The sequence below is a fragment of the Mauremys mutica genome, chromosome 6, assembly GCF_020497125.1.
Source record: "Mauremys mutica isolate MM-2020 ecotype Southern chromosome 6, ASM2049712v1, whole genome shotgun sequence".
Classification (NCBI taxonomy): Eukaryota; Metazoa; Chordata; order Testudines; family Geoemydidae; genus Mauremys; species Mauremys mutica.
Window position 1 is genome coordinate 26,232,120 of NC_059077.1, and position 18,485 is coordinate 26,250,604.

The 18,485-nt window shown below is 40.2% G+C and overlaps 1 protein-coding gene across 1 annotated transcript in view; it reads right to left on the reverse strand.

Annotated features, from left to right (window-relative positions):
* The window catches only part of RICTOR (RPTOR independent companion of MTOR complex 2), a 170,397-nt gene that overhangs the window by 105,892 nt on the left and 46,020 nt on the right, over positions 1-18,485 (reverse strand). The window contains exon 4 of the mRNA XM_045021191.1: positions 3,057-3,121. Coding sequence (XP_044877126.1) covers positions 3,057-3,121 — 65 coding nt within the window. The remainder of the gene's footprint in view (positions 1-3,056; positions 3,122-18,485) is intronic.

Consider the following 18,485-nt stretch of genomic DNA (forward strand, 5'->3'; position numbering starts at 1 on the left):
GATGCATAAGGAATAGGATGATGACTAATACAAAAATATTGTAATATTTTTATATAAATCAATAGTGCAGCCTCATCTGGAATACTGTGTATAGTACTGGTCACCCCATCTCAAAAAGGACATTGCAGAACTACAAGGGAGTTCAAAGAAGAATGACAAGAATGATCAAGGTCAGAGAGATCTAACGTGAGGGTCTGAGGCAGTAGGGCTATTCCTATGAATATCTTGAATTTTCCCTCTCAACTGTGGAGGAAAAAAACCCAGACATTTCTAAGTTGCCCTCATCGCTGTGGATCTCTCCTTCCTAAAGAGGATTTTTGTTCCCTAGTGACTGCCTCTTACAAGCAAGGTATCTGAAGGACTTCAAGTCACCAGTCTTAAAATAGCACTGGTTCCCATGGGGGGGGTATCAGTAAGAGAGAGAAGATATTTGATCCTGGAGGAGATTCATTTTCCCTCTTATGCTTACCCTGGCCACTCTGACTACCCCAAAATGAAATGACATTCCTGTGTACCTTTTTTTATATCCTAGTCCCTGAGCCTGGGTAGAGAGGGCACGAACCCTATGTAGGGATCTGCTTTGTGTGTGAAAGCCTGGCACTTCTCAGAATTTTTGCAGGAATCAGTTATGCTATATTCCTGCAAGGACTAAATCACTGCATGTGGGATAGAGTCCACAGACTGGCAGCTACTCCAGGACAAGGGCTAAGAACCTCAGAGACTTCTGGGGCCTAAAAGTATTCCATTCTCTCCTTTGCTCAGGAGTTTCTTTCACCTGTCAATGGCACTGAGACTCCATCTGTTGGAGAAAAAACTGAGCTCTGTGAGCTGTCAAGATCCTTCTATGCAGGGAATAATGCCAAAATCTGTCAGTGTACTGTCTCCATCTGTTGGCAGGAAGAAATTATAATCAAGCACATGGACTAGCAAAAAGGACCAAAGAACAAAGTCTAACAATTGCATTTATTCTTGGATAAAAATCTAGCAAATATACAAGTTGTCTTTAGTTTGCCTAAATATTCCATTGTAATAATAGGTTAAATTAGCAATTTTATATGACTAATTCTTAATAGCTTCATGGTTCAAGGTTAGCCATTCACGCCTTCAGAATGCGCAAACATTTCTGTAGAATACTTCCTGTGTCTCCGGTAAAACAAGTGTAATTTTTAAAATAAATTAAAAAAAAAGCAAGTCCTTTAAACAACAGGCTCCTATTTGAACACTTTAAGCAATCTGACATACTATTTTTGAAAATGTTAACCTAAATGACTTAGGAGTCAAAGACTTAAGTCCTATTTTCAGAAGTGACTCAATCACTTAAATTTAATTGAAAGTCAATAGGAGTGGAAACTAAGTTCCCAAGTCATTTTTGAAAATGGAATATAGGTACTTTTGACATTTTTACCCCATAGTTAAATACAAGAAATCAAAGAAGAAAATAGCAACATCATACACTTAAGGATCCAGGCAGAACAAAAAAAAGACCAATTCTTTATTCTTCTTTTGAAAGATCAGCCTCAATAATATTGGCTTCTTCACCAGCAAGCATTAAAGCATTGCTTTACAAATGAGCATTTATATAAAAAGTTCTTTATCCGACAATGACATTTTCAAAAGATCACAAATGACACAAACAAGGCTGAAGGTTCATCTCTGAAAACGTAGTCACCTTCTATACCTATCTGATCACTGCTATGGCAGAATGAACTGCATATATAAATGCATGAAGTGTGATACTGAATAGATTATTTCAATGCCTTTTTAAAGACAGACTGACACAGATCCTTGAGCAAAGAATCTTCCATGAAAAGGATCATCCTCTTTGGCACATCTGCCTATGGATTTTCAGAAAATATTGTCATTCTTCCTAGAGAGGGCTTATAGACTTTTTTACGAGTCTCCTGGATGTGAATTTTATATCTAAACATTTTTTATTCTTCCTTATCCATGTCCTGGTCTAGCAGAACTTCCTGACTTGGAACTGTATAACAAAATGCACTAGACATGCACCTTGAGACCTATATTAAAATTTGATTTGGTAAAGAAATACTTAATTTGGACAGTATAGTCTCCACATCACAAAGCTAGCGCACAATCTGACATGAATTATAATATACTCATAAAGAGGATAATGAAAGTGAAAAGGAGTATTAACAGAAAGGTACTCAGTAGCACCGATTGAAGCATTCCGTTCCATCTGAGAAAACTCAACATCATTTATGAAAAGAAAGTTACAACATGGTCAGTTTTTCTGAAAGAAACTGAACAAAATCCTCACAAAATGTAAGGCAATGTTTTCTGATTTTATTTTATTTTTGATTGGACCTACTAAGTTCTCAATGTCAGAAGTTCGCCTATACTGAATGGCAAAACAATTAGGTTGACCGGAAGAGTCAGCCTCATTTTTGTTGTTTCTGCTATCCATGCTGAATCCAGGGCAAGTTAGCAGTGTCTGTGCAGAAAAGTAGGGATTTAATAAATATAAACAAAAATATTTTTATTCTAAAAAATAGTGATAAGATCGAGGCAGATTCATGTAGCAAGTTTATACCACAAGTTGCCTTAGAGGATGATACTGCAAAAAATTGTGAGCCTCTCTTCAGGAAATATAGTAAACTATTATAGAAACTTACAGGTGAAATCCTGGCCCCACTTATATAAAAGGAAGTTTTGCCATTGACTTCAATAGGGCCAAAATTCCACCCCATGAGTTTCTGCAAGCCTTTACGAGAGCTACATTTCAAAGTATTCTTATTTTACTTTACATTCATTATTAATGCCACATGAGTTCTGTGCCATACCTAGAAATGTTGTTCTGGTTTATTATTTGCTGAGTTTCTCTTTCCTATTTCCATAACACTGTTTTATACTTGTATGATTTTACATACTGTGTGTTATGGAATATTAAAACATTAAATAAGAACTACAAAAAACTTGAATTGGGTTTTAAAACCACTTAAGGTTGTTTCCTTTCATTTCATTCAAAACAGCTACTTTAAATGTATATTGTTTAAAGTGTCCAAATATTGCTCAGAAATAATTTACAGAATACTTACCATATTATGATGTCATCATAGGTAAAACCTAATTTTTCTTCAGTGTGGCCAGTATTACAAAGAAGCTGCAAGCAAAATAAAATACTCATGTTTGATAATGCTTTAAAAATCTGATTTATTCTTTGACACTTAAAAATATTGCCTGAGATTTTCAAAGCAATCTAGAGGATTTAGCACTTCTTCCATGAAATTAACAGATGATGTGTCAATCTCAAAGTGCTTTAAAAATCTCAACCATTACTTTTATATAGAATATTTCATTCATTTAACAGTGGACAAACCCAGTCCTTTTGCAAAACTGTACAGTAACAGAATTGCCTCCCAGTCAATTATTGCACTGCTCAGTCAAAAAAGCACTACTTCTGACGCGGTTTCCCCATGTCTTCTTGAAACCCTGATCAGTTGATCTAGTGCATGCACTAGTTGGGTGACTGGTCAAAAAGCCTGAGGACGGCTGAACTGGACTACAGTCAATGCATTTCCTTTTTAAAGATCTGCACTCAGAGGGTTCTTTAAGCAAAGAGAAACAGATGGTCCATTTCCATGTTTTGTAACAGCAGCAAAGACTTTTGGACCAAAATTTTCAGAAGCAGACACTGATTTTGGTGTCCAAAGTAATACTGGCTTGATATTCAGAGGTACCGAACTCCCATAGCTCTTCAAAAGCAATAACAAATGAGGCCCATGGTGTCAAGCTAAGTACCCAAAAAGGGAGGCAATCTGTAATTAGTGTCCGCTTTTGAATGGTTTGGTTTTATCCATGACTTTCCAGCAGGGCCACCCAGAGAATTCAGGGGGCCTGGGGCAAAGCAATTTCAGAGGCCCCTTCCATAAAAAAAAAGTTGCAATACTATAGAAGGCTATATTCTCGTGGGGGCCCCTGCGGGGCCAGGGGCAAATTGCCCCACTTACCCCCCCGGGCAGCCCTGCTTTCCAGCAAGAGACTGGGAAGTACAGTTACCATACCATATCTGGGCCTAAAACCAAACAGTGGTGTCAAGAAAAAGGTCTAGAAAGTGCCAGTGTTAGTTCTCCACAATCTTCCCTAAAGAAGGATGACTGGAAATAAAAGTGGGTAATAACCTCAACATCTAGTTTTGGCTTCTTGAGTGGGACCTGACAATTCCTTTAAAAAAGATGCTGACTCTTTGCTTTTCCACTAACAAACTCCTCTAGTAATCATCTCAACACCCCATGATACAATTAGACTATTCAAGTACAATATAAATCCCACTCAAGATTGGAGCTCAATCTTTTTCCAAGCACTTCCAGAACCTCAGGCAAGTAACACTGGTTGAAACAGAATAGACTTTGCATATGCCCCCTCTGTTCTGACATCAGAGGCTGACAGAATCTAAATCAGCATAATCTTACTGACATACACCAAAACCCCTTACAATGAGAAACTCAACAAGAAAGGAGTATACAGACCTCAAAATGGTGATTTTTAACATTTGCCTAAGATTCTTACTATATTTCTGCTCAGTATTCACTGTGTGTGTTTAGTGCCATCAATAATACTAAATTCATAACATGTAATATTTAAAATTTAGTATCCAATATACTTACTGTTCAATGTACTAAGCCACAATATTTAATGTGTGTTCTGTATTCTCCCTACCTCTGTCACCCAGACTCCTGTCATCAGTGGAGCGCAAATCATTTAGATAGGATTCTATTTTAAAAAACAGATTTTGCTGATGATAGGCTAGAATTAAATGATTTTTTAGGTATACTTTCTGCAAAAAGTGTGACCCTTCTAGGTTTTATGTTGTGACTCTTAGTCCTTTCAATGTTGTAACCATTTAAATTTAAAAACACTTCACAAGTACATGTAATTAGATGCAAGTACATCTTGCTTAATGAATTTTTTTCTATATTGTGAGAAAAAAAACAACCAGTTGTATCTTGAACTCCAACATAATTAAAAAGGAGCAGACTGGTTAGTAAAACTTCATCTAGAATTTGAAGTAAAATGTAGCCAACTATTCTGAAATATTTTGGATTACGTATTTGCCTTAAAAATAAGTACACACATAGTTACAAGGTAATTTCAATAAATTTTAAAATATAAAGGTCTAATTTCTCATTGTTTCCAAATTGTAGTGAGCTCAACACCAGACAGCTGCATGCATTAACTGGATATGACGGTGTGTCACATCCTAGTATTTATCTATTTTTGTGACGCCACTAATGTTGGACTGCCTATGGCCACTTTAGCATTTTTATTGACATCTTATGAAGTGTAAAAATTGGTTGACAAAACAGTGTGAGGAAATACTTGCTAAACGTAGTTTGTTTTATTCTAGACAAGTGAGTCAATACTTGTTTAGGTACATCATTTTAGGAAAAATTATTCATGCACCCTCCCCCAAAATGTAAATATCTGTGAAACAAGAAAGTTATACTTTCATAGAACTTTCTTCAGGATCCTTAACAAGCATTTTCACTATTTGAAAAATCTGAGTGATAATTTTGACGTATGAAAAAAAATATTTCCAAAGGGCAAAAATACTCTGCTGACTAGATAGATTTCTTTTTTTCCTGTATAAGGTGGCGTGGGAACTAGGAAACAATAATTTCAGACAACAGTGGTATTGGCAAGGTCTAAAAGCGTGCGTAATTCTGCAAAGCATAAAAGAGAAAGCTGAGTGGAATTGTAAAAAAGTGTAAGTTATCTACAACCAGAGAATTGTGTTCTTCATTTATTGTTGTGTGTTCATGGTCTAGCCATAGATTACAATCCCAGTCTTCATCTTTAGTAATTGCATTAGATTAAAAAGCTACTTCTTATTAAACCACCAAGATGGGTTTATAGCCACAATGATCTTACTGATGAAACCTTCACCCTTCCTCTTCTCATCCCCGTCCTACCATTTTGTGTCATGTTTAAAATCAGATTTTAAGAAATTCAGTGCAAAGTCTTGGTCTTTTTATTTGTCCTGTAAAGTGCCTGGCACTGTTACACATAGTAATATTAAAAATTAGACTTGCTATAAGGAAGGCAAGGTAAAGATCTTAATATAAAAAAAAGAGACTTAAGATAAGGACAAAGTAAGATGAGTTGCATATGTGAAGGAGATAAAAATTAACGGTATTTGATTTTACAAGCATTTTTTTCTCTTTCCATAAAACATAAGGCTATTTTTGAGCACATCATCATTGCTCAACAAATAAACCATTTGTAAATGTTTCTAATCTGGCTCATTAAAAGATACTGTTCACAGTGTAAACAAATACAATGACAACACTGGAAACTCAAATCTTGAGGAACATTGTCTTCAACTAAATAAAAAGATAAGTGTCTTTACAATGCCTCCCTTCTGATCCCTAATTACTTAAATGAAGAAAGAAGTTCATATCTGGAATAATTTAAATGGTATGTTATGCAAAGCACATTTAAAAATATTATCTTTATGTTCATTCTTCTTCTCCCCCTTTAATCCTCCCTCAAGCTGGAATGTTGAGGAAGGAGTGATACGGGGGGAAAGAACATGCTGTGAAAATTTCCAATAATAAAATGGATAAAATTTTACATTTTTCATTTCAGTTCAACTATTGTTCAAATACAAAATCATTTCTGTTGGGAGATTTGAGTCCAACAAACATTTTTCTATCACTAACACTTAGTGAACTTCACTAATATAAAAGTTACAATAAAATGTAAAAATCAATAAAGATTATAAATACAAGTACAAATAAATCCCTCTGCACAACAAGCATTCTTGCTGGCAGTTTCACCAAGACCAAAGACCAAGTAGGTTTGGGGAATAAGCTATTATTTTACCCTCTATGAACGGTTGTCTCATCAGGGTTGAAACACTGGCATGAAAATGGTGACTATTACACTGACTCATTATGTATCTTAGCGGTTTCTCAAACTTTTGTTCACAGAACATTTGTCCTTTTTGGTCCAGAGAACAGCATAAGAACCCAAGTGTAGGGAACTGGGAAGTTGCTAGAAGATCTCTCTCCATGAATGATCAAAATAGTCCCTTCTGGCCTTGGGAATCTGAAACTGATGGTAAGCCACTGCTGAATCTCTTAGGATATGTCCAAACTTCCAAAATAAAAACAAATCCGCACGCACACATGGCAGAGCATCTCAAAGCCCACGTCAACTAAGTTGGCTTTGCGGGGCTTGCACTATGGAACTAAAAATAGTGATGTAGACATTCCTGCTCAGGCTGTGGGTGGGTGAGGTTCTGTAGCCTGCTATGTGCAGACTAGAATCAGGTCAGACTAAAATCATTATGGTCCCTTCTGGCCTTAAAAATCTATGTACTGCTATATTAAGCCCACTGGGTGTGAGCCCTGCAAGTCCAAAGTCAGTTCTGAGACTCTGCTGCGAATTTTTTTTTTTTTTTTAAACACACGCAGTGTAGACACACTCAGAGGGTTTAAGATTACAAGTCTTCTTAATTTGGCACCTTTCACTAACACTAGTTTACATATTTCAAAAGCCCATAAAATAAGACTGTAGAAATTCAGTCCTTCACAAATGAACACAGCTGTTTTCCAGTTATGGTCCACAGAATACTGGTGATCCATGAAGAACTTGCTGATCACGAGGTTGTGGTTCCTCTATGTTTTCTGATGCTAAATTGTGTAAAAATTAGCTAAAAATACATTAGTTTTCTAATATTACTTTTTCATGCAAGCAATCACTGTAGTTGCCACACGTGTTATGAAATCATAAATGAGGGAGGTGCTCCACACAATCACTAATGGGAGGGGCAGATGGTCCACAAGATTCTCAGTATTAAAGCCCATATATCTATAAATATAAAAAGCAGCTGGTAACTTTTGTACGTCTGTACTGCTATTATATATAATGAAGAGGTTGCAATCTAATCTGAAAGTTTTCTTATTAGCAAACAAAACCCTCTTAATTACATTAAGTTTTAGAACAAATCTACAATCTATTAATTTGCAAATTTCTTCTCATTTCACCTTCATATGCCTTTAGTCCGTCAATCTATTTGTACAGAATGCTAAACTCTTGTTAAGAACAGATACACCGATCACAAGGACTTCTGATCTTCACATTTAACAATTAACATGCACTTCATTTTATATATCTAGAAGTTCAAACATTACCAGAATACAAAACTGTCCTGTACATGCCAATATTTGGCTTAGGTACTCTTGTAGTTTACTAAAATGGAAATGGGCTAGTATAGCTTTTAAATTCCTGGAATTAATCCAAGCATACCAAGAGACTTAGTTTTAAGTTTTAACATAAAATACCTTTTCAGCCTGTCCCTCATTCTTATTTACTGGCCATAATTCAGTTCTGAAATTCACATATTTCAATACAACAGCAAATCAAAAAGAAAAATAGAACAGATTCCTGGAATGGTTAATTTAATATTAGCACAAAAATGTTACGCTAGGCCACATAGTGGCTTTTTAACACACATATTTCAGTGAAGATCTTTTCGTGCTTACTGTCACCCATGAGTTGTTCATGTTACTGGGATGAGTCATAGCAATTCTAGCACCACAGAAGCATGACTTAGAAACAGCAGCTCAAAATAGCAAAACCACAGAAGGTCCAAAGCATATATAAAATTGAATATAGTCTATTAACTATAATGAATAGGAAATACATTAGTGAGGTATCAGAGGGGTAGCCGTGTTAGTCTGGTTCTGTAGAAGCAGCAAAGAATCCTGTGGCACAGTCTGTTAGTCTATAAGGTGCCACAGGATTCTTTGCTGCTTCTATTAGTGAGGTACTTACAGAAGAACATAGAATTAAATAATAATGAAAGGCCTTGTGACATGCCCTAAAGATGGCCACAGAATCTAGATTTGAACTAGTTTATTCTGAAAGTTTGTTACATAGCTTAATCTCTGACAGAACGTTATTGCGGGCTCTTTCATGTTTCATCCTAGGCTTTCTGAACCACCATGTACCACAGTAACGTAGCTGTCATAGTGGGTCATGCACAATCAATGATGAATGCAAGTGTTAACACAACAACTTGAATAGCCAACGGCAGCAGACTAGAAGCCAACGCAAGGACCAAAGGCATAGCCTATCCTGTTGAGCTGTCAGGTTACTATATACTGCATGAACTGAAGTTCTGCCTTATACTTCTCCATTCTGCCCTTGATACAGTGAATTTCAGCAAATATATGGACCACTGCGGCTGGATTCTCATCCAGCAGGAAGGGGCAAAATTTCTAGTAAATTGGAAGGCAGCAACAGCTTTGACAACATTTCACCAAAAAGAACGCCCACAACTTTCCTGACTTGCTTACTATCTCTTTTCATTCTCTTTCAGAACAAAATATTGCAGTCAAAGACATTTTCCTCTCAAGGTCTTAATAATTCCACCCCAATTTTCAAATACATTCACCATCTCCCTTCAGTTAACACAGCAAGTTTAAGAACCTTCACCTTCAGAGAACTGCACAATCTTGCCCACATCTACATCTCTGCTCCTATTTCTTTCTACTCTTTTTCACTCCGTTCATTCACCTAATCCATGCGCCTTCTTCCTTTTTCACCCCAAAGTTTGCACAAGAAAAGCTGTTGCAATCAGACCTCTCTACATTAAAATCCCTCCTGTGAAGACGCTTCTGTTAAGTCCTAAAATGATGTTCACTGCTCGACTAACACATCCAACTCCTACTGGCACAGCACATATAATTTGCATCTGAACTAGTTCACAACATCCTTAGTACAAGGAGCAGGTCATCTTTACATATAAAATTCCCAGTGTTAGTACTCAAAATTAATAGTAATTATGATCCTTACAGAACAGAAGAAATGCATGGAATCAAGAAATATGAAGTGTCTTTTCTGTTACACAAGCCTAGTGAACTGCTTCATTAAAAAGTCAGTTTAATTTTTGCCACCATCACGTGCTCTTACGAAAGAGAGAAATCTTTCGAGCCTATTAGTAGCATTTTAATTATAACAGCAAAAATTCATAGAGCCTGCAAAACTAATTCTTCGTAATTCATACCTGCAAACTCTCATTCTCAAGAGGACTGGACTTGTAACACTTATAATAAGCAATCTGAAAAAAAGTCAGAGCCAATATTCTAAATAGCTATTGGACAAATATTGAACTGCAGCACATGAGTATTTTTCAAAGAACAGGCAAGTATGAAAATAAAATCCTCAGATTTGGCAGAAATATTAGTACTTTAACTAAACCTACATTTGGTAAAACTGAACCACAGGATCTTTGTTCATGCAGAAGTCAGATAAATTAATTTGGACTTTTCCGGACAGAACTCATGTCTGATATTATGATTTCTAGCCATTCTGGAACATTTTAAAGAAAATAAATCTGAAGCCAACACATTCAAAAGGAATGACTTTTGAAGAGAATTTAATTGCAAAAAATACATCATACTTTTCTTTAAAGGTACGTATTTACATTCCAGGAATTTTTAAACAAAATCTTTTAGGATTTTGTTGGTCTGGAGTCAGCTATACTCATTACTTTATCTACTGAAGTGATGTCAGAAGGTAGGCACGGTTGTTTGACATGCACATGGTTAAGAGATCACATCACCAGTTCCCTCTGCCCTCACCTTAAAAGGAGCTTCAACTCATAGGATATAGTCCTCGCTAAATAATGGCATTTCAACCATCACATCAGCAAGTGTTACCACAGAAAAATATCTATAAATAGGATAATTTTGAAAATGTTACATTTCTTTTTTCATGACATACTTAATTTTACCTAATGCTGCTGACTAGCAACCCATAAAAACATGAATGCTTATATACTGCTGACCCTCTGGCTGAACATTTGCTTGCTTTCCCATTATTAAGGCTATGATTTTGTCATGGAGATTGCGGAAGTCATGGAATCAGTGACTTCCAAAGACCTCCGTGACTTCAGCCTCGGCGGTTGGCAGCTGCAGGGTCCTGTCGCTCTCGCAGCAGCAGGGAGCTGTGAGGTACCCCCGCCGCCTGAAGCGGCAGGCACCCAAAGCGCTGAGCCTTCATGGGCAGCAGAGGTACTCTGGAGACCCCCGGCTGCAGCGGAGGCAGAGGGACCCCCACAGTCCCCTATTTGCCACAGAGGACTGGGGGACCGCCGCAAGCTCTCGGGTGTCATGGGGAGGCCCCCCACAGCAGCGCGGCAGGGGGATCCCCGCAGCTCCCCACCCCCAGTGAGGAGATGGGGGACCCTGCAACTCCCTGCCATCACAACGGTCAAGGGGACTCTGGAGCTCTGAACCCTCACAGGTGGTGGGGGCCCCCGGAGCTCCCAGCCACCTTGCAGCTGCCCAGCCCATTCCCATTTTATCATGGATATTTTTAGGAAAAGTCATGGACAGGTCACAAGCAATAAAGAAAAACCTCATGGAAGCCTGTGACCTGTCCCTGACTTTTACTAAAATATCCATGACAAAATCTTAGCCCTACCCATTACCAAAACTAAAGAGGACCCACTCATCTTTGATTCATTTATGTGGTCACAAGAAGATCTTCAAGTTTCTGGACTTCTTGCGGGTTAATACTGAAACCTTCATGTTAAACTTTATGAATTTCCTTGGGTTTCTCCCCACCCCCATGGTATTTGGGAAGGAAATTACAAGTGGTTTACATACCAGCATTTTCTCTACTTTTGCAATTGTAATCCAGTGGAAAATATCCACTGGATTCCAAGTATATAATTCAGAAGCCATTTGTAGAATCCTAAATTATAAAAATTGTAAAAAAATTAATGTGAATAAATTTAATCTCATATTTGCCTACTGTGAGGTTTCTTACCCCTTTCAAGCCTAAGAGTATAATATCAATAATGAACAGCAAAAGAATCGTTCACAGGATATTATAAAAACTTTTGCCAAGAGACAGAAGTTTATTTAAAAAACAAAATTTAAAAAACTTTGATTTATACTTGCATTTCCTATCAAACCACTCACAATGGAAAATCACCTATCCAGGTTACAAACATTACAATCTAGATCAATCTAATATCTTAACTCCAAAACATAATACTCAAACACACTCAAATTCCCTAGGCCATAAACTCCTTTTCAATACCAGCATACAACCACCAACAGCTCCTACATCTAATTCCTCAAAAGACACAGAGAGATGCAAAAAATCTTACTTCTGTAATCAGCAAGATTAAGAAACACACTTGGAGAAAAATCTATAACGTATTTATCAAGAAAGAAATATAAAGGTCAGAGTTAAGTTGTGCAAGTGAGAAATTTTGAGGATTTGGAGGATACATCTTAAGTAAAATCTGCCTACAAGTCTAACCTTTCCCTTTCCCATTTTACCCTCCTTTGTGCTTCCATTACTACTAATATTGGGGGATGGGCAGCCTTGCAGGTAAATCTGCCTAACAAGCACAGCTTGTGTCTCCTAGCCCCTCTCCTTCCAATCTTTTTGGTCTAGTGTGGCTATGGCTACATTAGCGCTTCAAAGCGCTGCCGCAGCAGCGCTCCCGCGGCAGCGCTTTGAAGCGCTAAGTGTAATCAAAGCCCCAGCGCTGGGAGAAAGCTCTCCCAGCGCTGTCCGTACTCCAGCTCCCTGTGGGGAATAACGGACAGCGCTGGGAGCTGCGCTGGGGCTTTGACTACACTGGCGCTTTGTAGCGCCGCAATTTGCAGCGCTGCAGAGGGTGTTTTTTCACACCCTGCTGCAGCGCTGCAAATTTGCAAGTGTAGCCATACCCTGTGCCTCTTTCAGCACTGTGTTCCTTAGGTTGCATTAGTAGCAGGGCTTCTTCTTGCAATGGGGCTTGCCAACAGTTAGTTAGAATATGAGTGTGGACTATGGGCTTAATGAAAAGTGAAATTTAGCGATAAGTGGTATAGCATGCATAAGGTTAAGGGGTTTTAAAATTTAAACAGATGTGAGGGGGTTTTTTGAGTAGGGCTAAGCGCTTGAGTGTAGAGGAGGTGGAGGTAGCTCCTGTTCAGTACAGTGCAAAGGCAGCGCGCAGGTGTGTGTTAAGATTTTGTGGAACTGTACTTTAACTCTATTTCATGGTTTTCAACATTTGAGATTTGCTGAATTCAACTTTCTGAAAGAGCATGAGATAGCACAGAGTTAATGTTGTCCAGTGGTAATCAAGTATGTCAGTGAATTTCCTTCTTTTGTCAATTGCCTGCCCATCCCCCTTGCCCATCCCCCTCCCCCACCCTACCTAAAGTGGGGTAAATGTTCAGTGACTGAGACAATTTTGGCTGTGGACAGAAGAGTGTTGGCAGAATGTGTCAATCTTAATAGTTTTTTCCCCCCACTCCAAGAGGCTTTATCTCAGAAATTCCTTTGTAAAATGACCCCAAATGGAGATCACCAATCCTACCCTGCATACCACATTTCAAGATATTCCAAGAAGCCATGTGGATTTCAGAGCTCTTAGGAGTCTAAGCTTTAAAACAGAAAGTTGATTTTAACCTTATGTGGCTGGAGATCTGCTATAATCAAAGAATCGTAGAACTGGAAGGGACCTCAACAGGTCATCTTGTCTAGTCCCCTGCACTCAAGGCACGACTAAGTTATTATCTAAACCATCCCAGACAGACGTTTGACTAACCTGCTCTTAAAATCTCCAACGACAGAGAGTCCACAACCTCCCTAGACAATTTATTCCAGTGCTTTACCACCCTGACAGTAAGGAAGCTTTTCCTAATGTCCAACCTAAACAACCGTTGCTGCAATTTAAGTCCATTGCTTCTTATCCTATCCTCAGAAGTTAAGGAGAACAATTTTTCTCCGTACTCCTTGTAACAATCTTTTAAGTACTTGAAAACTATTATGTCCCCTCTCCATCTTCTATTCTCCACATTAAACAAACACGCTTTAAAAATTTTCCTCCTCCATCATGTTTTTTAGATCTTTAATAATTTTTATTGTTCTTCTCTGGACTTTCTCCAATTTGTCCACATCTTTCATGAAATGTGGCTCCCAGAACTGGACACAATACTTCACTAGATGCCTAATCAGCACAGAGTAGAGTGGAAGAATTACTTCTCGTGTCTTGCTTACAACACTCCTGCTAATACTTCCCAGAATTATGTTTGCTTTTTTTGCAACAATGTTACACTGTTGACTCATTTAGCTTGTGATCCCGTAGGACCCCTGGATCCTTTTCCACAGTACTCCTTCCTGGGCAGTCATTTCCCATATTGTATGTGTGCAACTGACTGTTCCTTCCTAAGTGGAGTACTTTGCATTTGTCCTTATTGAATTTCATCCTGTTTATTTCAGACCATTTCTCCAATTTGTCCAGATCATTTTGAATTTTAATCCTATGCTTCAAAGTACTTGCAACCTCTCCCAGCTTGGTACTGTCTGCAAACTTTAAGTGTACTCTCTTTGCCATTATCTAAATAATTGATTAAGATATCGAACAGAACTGGACCCACAACTGATCCCTGCAGGACCCCACTTGATATGCCTTTCCAGCTTGACTGTGAACCACTGATAACTACTCTCTAGGAATAGTTTTTCAACCACTTATACATCCACCTAACAGTAGCTTCATCTAGGTTGTATTTCCCTTTTTTGTTTATAAGAAGACCATCAAAAAAGAGACAGTATCAAAAAAGAGACAGTATCAAAAAGCCTTACTAAAGTCAAGATATAGCACATTTACGGCTTTCCCCCGAACCACAAGGCTTGTTGCCCTGTCAAAGAAAGCTATTAGGTTTGGTGGACACGATTTGTAATGAAGACTTATGCCAAACAGGATTCCCCCCTCCCCCCGTTTAATTTTAAAATTTCAACAGAATTCTGGGTTCAAAACTACACTCACTCTGTATTATCGTAGTGCTTTGATTTGCAGTAACTGTGGTGGTTTAGCTAAAAGATGCTAAACACATATAAAAAAACCAACAACAAACCTTTCGGGCCTAAACTTCAAAACTGATTGATTTAATTGTTTTCTCTGTATTCAAAATGTTTCAAAAAATTCAATTGTCCTCTCAACAATACTTGTGGTAAACTAATACTGGAGTCACTACCAATTTCATAATATTGACACATTATGGATCAAATGACTGATTGTCCTGCATACTTAACCAAAGTACACCTCTACCCTGATATAATGTGGTCCTCGGGAGACAAAAAAATCTCACCGCATTATAGGTGAGACCGCGTTATATCAAACTTGCTTTGCTCCCCGCCCCGTTCCTTGTTCTCTGACCGCCCTCTCCAGAGACCACCCCCCTCCCCAATCACTCCCAGGACATCATCACCCCCTACCTAACCCCCCTGTCCCCTGACTGCTCCGACCCTTATCCACTCCGCTCCCTGACAGGCACTCACCGGCAGCAGCAGGAAGCAGAGCAGCGCGGCCCCAGTCCGCTCCACTCTGCCAGCTCCCAGCCACGGCGCTCCACTTCCCACCGTCGGTGAGTGCAGGGAGGCTCGGGAAAGGATGCCACCCCGCACTCACTTGCGGCGGGAAGTGGAGCAACGTGGCCCCAGCCCGCTCCGCTTTCCTTGCCTCGGCCCCAGCTGTGTCGCTGGGGAAAGGTCCTGCACTCACCTGCCCAGCGGGAAGTAGAGCGCCACGGCTGGGAGCTGGCAGAGTGGAGCTGGCTGGGGCTGTGCTGCTCCACTTCCCACCGCTGGTGAGTGGGGGGAGGTTGGGGAAAGGATGCCCTCCGTACTCACCTGCGGCGGGAAGCGGAGCACTGTGGCTGGGAGCTGGCGGAGTGGGCTGGGACCGGGCTGCTCCGCTTCCGCTGCTGGTGAGTGCAGGGGGGATCCCTTCCCCCAAGCCGCCTCCCCCGAGTGAAACAGCTGGGGCTGGGGCAAGGGAAGCAGAGTGGACTGCTCTAGGCCCCCCGCTAATCCGCTAGGCCACTCTGGGACTGCAGGGTCCCCAAAAGTGCCCTCCCACAGCTCCTGCCCCGCAGACCCTGGGGGTGGGGAAAGCCCCTGACCGCCCCCGAGACCCTCTGCCCCTTATCAAACCCCTCGGCCCCCGCCTGGTCCGGCACCCTTAACACGCTGCTCAGAGCAGCATGTCAGAGCCATGTTATATCGGATTGCGTTAAACTGGGGTAGAGGTGTATTATCATCATGATTTGATATAAGTCTAAATGTGCCCCTCAGTGTTTTATTACTTTAGGCTGAGGGCAACAAATTCACCCAACATCTACAGAACTCAGGGTGTTTCTCAAATTAACTGCTTTTCTGTTGTAAATCTTTGCTTCTCTGGCCAACTGAAACACAGACTCACCCACCAGTTTTGTGCTTGAAACCTGCATTTGGAGTTCAGCTGATCAACAGTTACAGTAATGTTTTGAATGGAATTACTCAGCCATACGTGCAAGAAAATGGAATGACCATTCCAATCCTCTGGCATGCTCCCACTAAATATCCTCAGTCATGAATATTTTTTGTAAATATTTAGGTAACTGACAGTTTCCTATGTGGATCATCAAATGCCAGGACTCACTAAAACTCAAATTAATTTTATAATCAGTACAGTTCCAATACAGGAGGAATTTAATCTAAATAAATTCTACCAAACTAGTGTCTATATTAAACACAGTATCATAATAAATACTTGTGCACAGAGTATTTATAAGCAATCTTAATTCTGGCCTTACCTTAATTTTGAGTACTTGATTGTGCAACCTCAATAATTACTCCACTCTGGTCATAAATAATTTATTATGGCAAGATCAGAGATTTAACTATAGCAATACGATTTAAATATAACAAAAACAGTGACCAGATACTTATTCCTAGGTTCTTCTCCCCACTAAGCAAACTCTGACAGAGCCTGTATTGTCCATTACAATTATAGACCTAATGCATTACTGTTAGAGGACCTAGAACATGTAAAAGACTATGTATTCTAAACATAAGGGCAGATCAGCTATTGTTGTGGCTACTGAAAACAAGGTTATTTTAAAATGTATAGCCAATATCTAACCTAGAAAATTAAATGCAGCCACATCACCATACTGACTTGTCAAGAGAAGAAGGATTGAAAATTAATTACACTTTTAGATACGGATTTTGCCAACAGAGAAGGGTCCACCAGTTACATTTACATCACTACTGATTCAAACTAGAGAAAATGCCTTACAGTGATAGGCTTAGTGCATAGCTACCCTAGAGAATTTACAGCACCGCAGCTGCGCCAATAGAAACTGTGTTGATGCACGCTCTCTAATGTAGCCACTCTAAGGGTACGTCTTCACTACCGGCCGGATCGGCGGGTAGCAATCGATTTCCTGGGGATCGATATATCGCGTCTCGACGCGATATATCGATCCCCGAACGCGCTCCTGTCGACTCCGGAACTCCACCAACGCGAACGGCGGTAGCGGAGTCGACATGGGGAGCCGCGGATGTCGATCCCGCGCCGTGAGGACGGTAAGTAATTCGATCTAAGGTACTTCAACTTCAGCTACGCTAGTCACGTAGCTGAAATTGCATATCTTAGATCGATATCCCCCCCCCCCCCCCAGTGTAGACCTGCCCTAAGACGTTGGCTTAGCTACTTCAGCCACTGCAAGTGGTGGAAGCTACGTGGGCGGGAGCAGCACCGTCCACACCGGCGCTTATGTCAGTGTAACTTATGTCACACCGGGGGATGATTTATTCACCCTCCTGAGCAACATCAGCTTATGTCAGCATAACTTGAGTGTAAACAGTCTTAAAGTTTATCAAAAAGAAAATGAGAGGTGACTCATTACAATGTTGCACCTTCAGAGAGAGAAAATACCAGGTACTAAAGGCTTTTTAATCTAGCAGAGAAAGGTATAACAAAAAACTATGGCTGGACGCTAAAGCCATGCAATCAAATTAGAAATTTAGCACATTTTCTTAACTGCGAGGGTGATTAATCATTAGAACAAACCACAAATAGAACTGTTAAATTCCCAACTGTAGCAGGGTGGATCCCTGCTCCTGGTTTTAAGAGGTATAAAAGCGGCTTGGCAGGGCTTGAGAGCTGCTGCTCTCAAAGCTGGGCTGATTGGGAAAGTAGCCGCAGCTGGGCCACACCCCAATCAGGCCACAGCTGGCCCCTATAAAAGGCTGTGAGCCAGGAGCCCAGTCAGTCTCTCTCTGTTTCTAGAGAGAGAAGGACCTGGCTGCAGGGAGCTACAGACAAAGTACCTGAGTGAAGCAGGGCTGGGGACAAGCTGAGGAGCTCCAGCCTGGAAAGCCCCAGGCTGCGGCCTAGCAGAGGGCTAACAGGTACTGGGGGTTGCAGAGGGCAGCCCAGGGGTAGGCAAAGGCAGCAGGTCCAAACCCTCCTTGCCAGTGATGAATAGGCTGATACTGCAGTCTGCCCCAGGACGTGGGGCTAGACAATGACTGGCAGTAGCCATATACTGAGGCAAGGTGGGGATAGAGGGTGGGGGTTCCCTGGGGAGGGGAGACCCTGAGAGAAAGGGGTTACTGCTGGGGGCAGCACCCCATGTAAAAGGGCACCGGGGTCCAGGGAGGGACTCGGGGCCAGA